Source organism: Cervus elaphus, chromosome 29 (assembly GCF_910594005.1).
Source record: "Cervus elaphus chromosome 29, mCerEla1.1, whole genome shotgun sequence".
Taxonomy (NCBI): domain Eukaryota; kingdom Metazoa; phylum Chordata; class Mammalia; order Artiodactyla; family Cervidae; genus Cervus; species Cervus elaphus.
The window spans coordinates 56633515-56639881 of NC_057843.1; the positions used below are offsets into that span (position 1 = coordinate 56633515).

Here is a 6367-nt window from a genome sequence, read left to right on the forward strand (position 1 = left end):
TCCCATCACCTTCAGGATAAAGTTCCAACTCCTTAGTCTGGTATTCAGGGCCCTTTGTGATCTCGTCTATCCTACTGCCTCCCTTAAGTCGCTCAGTCATGTCCGACTCTTTGTGACTCCGTGGACTATAGCCTACCAGGCTCTTCCATCCATGGGATTTTCCAGGCAAGAGTACTGGAGAGGGTTGCCATTGCCTTCTCCGATGCTTTCTCAGCCCCACCACTTTTACACAGGCTATTCCCACTACTTGGATTGTCCTCTTGCTTCCTACGCTCTCATTTTCTTGACTCTTCAAGCACTGATCTCTTCTGGGAGGCACCCTCTGACAAGCCATCCCCTTCCCCAAGCTGGTTAGATGTCCTCCACCCCCTTAGTACGCTGTGCATATCTCTATTTAACTTCTACCATTTGACTATTTCCCTCACTGAAATGGGAACTACTTTAGCACAGAGACCCTTTCATTTGCCTCCTCAAAACTGAGCATAATACCTGATCCACAGGAAGCGCTTAATAAATATATGTGGATTGAGTGAATGAATAAATGTAGGCCAAATCATGGTACCAGTGGAGAGGGCTTTCTTGCCCAAGATCACACAGACAAACAATGATAGAGTTAGAAAATCCATCTCCTAAACTTCAACTCACCGTCTTTCTACCAGACTAAGCTGGCAGCTGATGGGATAGGGTGAGAAGAGAGGCTCTGAATTGTATTGCAAAGGCAGATATTGAAGTTTGATCCAAAAAAGAGGAGTTGAAATGGGACAGAGTGGTGGTTTTAGGAGAAAGAGGAACAAACAAACCAAAAAAAGATCAAGCACATTTGATTTACTGTCATCCTTAACATGAATGCTTGCAAAAAAGATCTCAGGCAACCTAAAGACATGAGATATAAAAGAGGAAACAGACTCCACCTATTAAAGATGGGATGAGGCTTATATTAATAATTAGGAACTTTAAAAGTGATGAAAAGGACTTCTCTGGTTGTCCAGTAGTTAAGAATTTACTTGCCAATGTAGGGGACACAGCTTCGATCCCTGGTCTGGGAAAATTCCACATGCTGCAGGGCAACTAAGCCCGTGTGCCACAGCTACTGATGCCCATGCTCCCTAAAGCCTGTGCTCCACAACAAGAAAAGCCACGGCGATGAGAAGCCCACTCACCGCACTAGAGAAGGCCTGCGCACAGCCAAAAATAAGTAAATAAAATTTTTTAAAAATAAAAGTGAAGGAAGAAATTTTCACATATTGAGGTATGGGGAAGTCATTCTGGCTTATAAATGATTTGACTTGAACTTTATACTAGCTACAAGCCTGTCTGGTAGTCTATCAAACACACATTGTACATCTGATTTAACCATTGAAGAAAAGGGTGCATTGTCCAGAAGTAAAGAATATCTGTTTTGAAGTTAGAGATAAATGCCTTCCTTCGTGGGAGGCCAATGACCAGTACTCCTTTGACGATAAGGCTCCCTTCCCAGGTACCAAGGCCATACTGACTTGCTGTGTACCAGCTAATCTGTCTTTTTTGAAACATGGAAGAAATGTACCCCTGTTATGTTTGATGTCCTTTATTCCGAAAAGATGTAAAGCTGTGCTGGAAACCAGGTTTCTTGAGAGTAGTTCCTCAGAGCTATGAGAGGCGGTCTCCTGGGTTACAGTCTTCAGCTTGACTCAAATTCTCTATTCTAATCTTACTTTAGGTTGGTTATTGATCATTTATGGCAACAAAAGAAAATTTTAACACAGCACATACTGTGTACTACTCTAAGCATATAAATGTTTTCATTTAATCTTCAAAACAACTCTGTGTGCTAAGTAATAATATTATCCCCATTTTACAGGTGAGAGAACTGAGGCACTGAAAGATTGAGTCTTTTGAGACTTCACAGGCAAGAAGTGGCAGAGCTAGGATTTGAATAAGGCAGCTTGATGCTGGAATCTGTGTCCTCAACCACAATGCCTGAAGGTAATTCTGATCTTAGGAATCAAGACAAAATGGGACCACTCAGGTTTCACTGAATGAAGTATGAGTTGTCTGGTAGGGGCAATTTTTTGGCCCTAAATTCAGACAGACTGCTGTTAGGTATGTGGGGGGATGGGAGTTCTTTGTTCTGTGATGCAGTGATGACCTCAGGGTAAACTGCCACTAGGCTGAGGAAAATGGAATGGCTGCCAGAGGACCTGCGTGGCTCTGAGGGGGTCGTGGGGCTTCTCTGGAACCAGCTGACCTATGCCCTAGCCTGCCGACACTGTGGCAGCAGCTGCCTCCAGAGTCCAGGGAACCTGCTAACACTGTTTTTGTTCATGGTTTGGCAGATCCAGAGGTGGTGGCAGCTTGGGAGATGGCGGCAGCTTCAGCCCTGGTACACTGGGGACAAGATGAAAGGCAAGGTGAGTGGCCCAGCAGTGCAGCCGGGTTCAACGCTTCACCACATGTGAGTTCAAGGGAGGAGTCATTGACATCAATGTGGGCCCAAAGAGGTGACCACATAAGCCTTAAGGCTGAGGTCGGGTGAGTTTTACCATTAACACGACATTTGAAGCCGGGTAAATGCGCACTGACCCTAGATGTTGAGTTATGTAAGGGAATGCTGGCCTCCAAATGTGGCTGGGTAATGGCCATTAACACCAGATGGGTAAGGGACTTTTGTCCCCAGACGAGGGCCCCAGTGAGTGACTGTCCGTCCACTCTGGGTGCAGACCAGAGACTGAGGGCTTCGTGATACTCTCTGTGTCTCTGGAAAGGCTTCACGCCTGACTGTATCTTCCTCCCCTCCCCAGGGCCTACCACTTCTGTACCGTGTGGCTTTCCTTGATCGCCTGTGGAAGCAGAAGTCAGAGGAGGAAGAGGAGGCATTTCTGGATCCACTGAAGACACGTTCTCTTCCTAAAGGAGCTCCTATTGGAGAGCAAGTCACTACAGCCCCATCCCAGCCATCTTGTAATTCTGAAGGCCTCCACAAGGCCACAGGCGCACTAGAGCAAGGACTCACGCAGACCCCAGACCCGCCCAGATCCTTCCCCACCTTTCAGATCTTGACCAACCTGCCTGTGAGGCACACAACAGCATCAGGAAGCCGCCCACAGGAGAGAAAAAGCCAGTTCTTCTGGGGTCTGCCCTCTCTGCACAGTGAGTCCTTGGAGGCCATCTTCCTGAGCACAGGTGGCCTCTCTCCCTTGAAGCTATCTGTTAGTCCCTCTGTTGTCTTTAACAAGCTTGCCTTCCTGCCTAGATCCCCAGTATCGCTGCTTCCCCAGTATTGCTTCCCAACCCCGCTTACCACCCAGGAAGCCCATACTACAGAGGATCTGGAAAGGATGGCCTCTGATCCTGAGCAACTTCCCTCTCCATCTTCCCCTCCTGTTCCATCACTTCCCCTTCATCTTAACCCCTTTCCCATGGACCATACAAGAGTCCCATCTGGCACTAAGGCAAATACACAGTGGCTTACACGGCAGAGAGAGATCCCTTGGGTCTCTGGGGATCAAGTTCTGCACCAACAGTCTAACTTTCAAAGAACCAGACCCTCCAAGTTCTTCTATTCATCTGAGGTCTGGTGGAAGGTACCACGGAATCCTAGCCCCCAACAACACTTTCCAGACTCACTCTCTGCCTCCCTAGCAGAGAATCCCTCTAGTCTTCTGGGAGCCCTAACTAGGTCTGAGGCCCCATGGCAGACCACGGGGCAAAAGGAGGACCCCAAAATCCCTGAGCCAGTAATGCCAGCTACCAGCCTAACCCAAGGTTTTCTGCCAGAATGCCAGGGAGTCAGCCCTCTTGGAGGCCCTTCTGGATCTGAGGCCCTCTGGGAAACCATGAGGCAAAGAGAGAAGCCTCAGATCCCTGAGCCTGCAATCTTGGTCCCTTGCCAATCTGTAGCCCCCTTGATAGAGCCTCAAGGAACTAGCATCCTGGGAGTTCCACCTGCAGATAAGACTCAATGGGGAACCACAGGACCTAAAGAGAGTACTCAAGCCTTTCAGCCCCCAATGCCAGGCCCCTGCCAGCCCCCAGACTCGCTGTCAGAAGCCCAGGAAGTCAGTCCTGAAGGAGGACCTTCTGCAACCAAGGATTTCTGGGGATCCTCGGGACACAGAGCGAGCCCTATGGCCCTTGGGTCTCCAATGTCAGCCCTCTGCCCTCCCCCACACCCCCTGCCAGAACTCCTGGGAGGCAGACTCCTGGGACAGTCATCTGGATATGAGCCCCAGTGGAGATACAAAGAAAATTCAACAAAACCTGGGGCCTCTGAGCCTCCGGCCTTTGACCTCGACCCAGGACTCCATGGAACAAGATCTGCTTGTGTTCCATCAGAATCTGAGACTCCGAGGAAGGGCATGGAGAGTAAAGAAAATCTTTGGGTCTCCGCAGAACCAGTTTCACCTCCCAGCTTCCCCTCAGCTTCTCCGGAGTCCATAGGCACAGGTGTCCAGGCAGTCTTGTCTGACTCCAATGCCTTGAGGGGGGCCATGAGGCAGAGAGACAACCTCTGGACTTTAGAGTCCCCAGCCCCTGGCCACAGCCTATCTCTAGCTCCTGTTCTAGAACACCACAGAATCAGTCCTGTGGGAGGCCTCGCTGGGTCAGAAACTGCATGGAAGGACACCAATCATTCCAGGAATTCCTGGGCTTCTGAATCCCCATCTCTGGCCTTCAGCACACCCCCAGTTCTTGTACTGGATTCCCTCAGAGCTAGCCCTATGGGGGTCCCATTTGAATCTGAAGCTAGATGTGGGGATCTCGGAGGGAGAAAGGACTCCCAGATCTCGGAGCTCCCAGACTGCAGCTTACCCCAAGACCCACATGGAACCAACTCCCTGGGAGTCCAGTCTGACTCTGAGCCTATTCACAGGGACGTGGAACAGAAAGAAATCTGCTGGGTTCCTGTGTCCCCAGTGTGGGGCCCCAGCCCACTCCCAAACTCTCACACGAGTGAGCCTATTGGAGACAAACGTGACGATAAGCCTGGGGGGGAAACAGTGAAACATACAGAGAACTGCAGGACCACTGAACTCCTAGCCTTAACTCCCAGGTTCTCTGCTCTTCTACCAGATCCACACATTGACCTTGAGTTTGTGAGGAGGAATATGCAACACCTCAGAGGGATCCCCCAGGACCCCAATCCTCCAGCAGTGGATTCCCTACAGCCAATACCCTGGCCTCCCGCCCAAGCTCAAGCTCTGAAGATTGAGTCCAACCAACCTGGCCTACCCAAGGGAGGGCTGTTAACAGGGGCTAACGCAGAGACTCCATCCTCCCAGGGTGAGGCTATCCCAAAGGTGCCCACCTACCCCGGGATCCAGGCCTGGCGCTGGAGTAAGGAGTTGGAACTCAGGCTGGACAAACTACAGCAGATCCCTGCTTCCAGATCTGCAAGTCAGCCATTCAGCAGATCCCTTACCCTGAGCTCCGCAACTCAAGCCACCCGGAAACTCTCTTCTTGCCCACCACAGCAGACTCATCCCCCAAGTCCTTGGCCCCACTCTTTAAGCTGTCATATCCCCAAAGCTCAGAGCACAGTAACTCAGCCTGTCCAGGTCCCCTACTGTTATCACCCCCCCTTCTCTTTCCAACCTCAGATACAAAAGTCTGGCAGGCCACAACAAGGGCCTCAGAAAGAGCAAAGAAAGCAAGCAAAGACGGTGTACCAGATCTCACCCCAAGAGTCATGTGTTCACGTGGAGTCTGGTGAGAACTGCCGGGGCCAGGAAGAGCCCGCGAGCCCTGCGGCTGCAGCCTCAGGCAAGAGACAAGACCAAGCTTCAGCTCTGTCTTCAGCCAAAAAGCGAGCCAGCCCCAGGAACCCCCAAGAGGGAGACCATGGAGAAGCAGATGCAAGCTTGGGGTCATCCACAGTTACAGGGGAAAGCCACCCAGCTCAGGCCAGATTAGCAGAGAACCCTGTCAGCAGACGTTCACGAAGATCTCAGCACAGCGACCAGTGCTCTCCACGCACTGCTTCCTCCCCCCAGCCTCACTCCAAGTATGTAAGTTCCCAAGGTCAGAGAGGGGCAAGGCTGGGAACTCCTGACATTCTGGCCCCTAGGCACTGTAAGCCCTGCCCTTGGGCACGGAAGCATCTTTCCTCCTCACCTCCCGCTCCCCTTACCAGCAGTCTTCAATGGATATTAGCCAAGTTTCTGGGTACCCATGAACCCATGCCCACCAAATCCATCAGGAGAGGAAAGCCTGGTAGCACTGGCATCCAGTATAAGTATCCCAAGAAATGAAGTCAAACCAGTTGGGGGGTGGGGAGACAAAGGAAATCCTAATAAACTAGCTGAACTAGAAAAATCCCACTCAGGTCTTTTTTTGGTCTGGGGTACTGGGAATGTCAATTCCCTATGCTGCTGCAGCTGTTACATCC

The 6367-nt window shown here is 50.7% G+C and overlaps 1 protein-coding gene across 1 annotated transcript; it reads left to right on the forward strand.

The window, feature by feature from the left end:
* The first annotated feature begins 2159 nt into the window (after window positions 1-2159).
* Window positions 2160-5079, forward strand: C29H9orf131 (chromosome 29 C9orf131 homolog). The gene is made up of 3 exons (XM_043890954.1): window positions 2160-2306; window positions 2781-3716; window positions 5053-5079. Exons 1-3 carry the CDS (start codon window positions 2160-2162, stop codon window positions 5077-5079), a joined length of 1110 nt encoding a protein of 369 aa, XP_043746889.1.
* Window positions 5080-6367: the final 1288 nt, after the last annotated feature.

What these genes read in the sequence shown, in the direction of transcription:
- C29H9orf131 (XM_043890954.1), top strand. Translation starts at nt 2,160, where the DNA reads ATGGAATGGCTGCCAGAGGACCTGCGTGGCTCTGAGGGGGTCGTGGGG. An exon ending in TAACACTGTTTTTGTTCATG is followed by an intron (nt 2,307 to 2,780) that starts GTTTGGCAGATC and finishes TCCCCTCCCCAG; the next exon opens with GGCCTACCACTTCTGTACCG. An exon ending in ACCCCAAAATCCCTGAGCCA is followed by an intron (nt 3,717 to 5,052) that starts GTAATGCCAGCT and finishes CTCTTCTACCAG; the next exon opens with ATCCACACATTGACCTTGAG.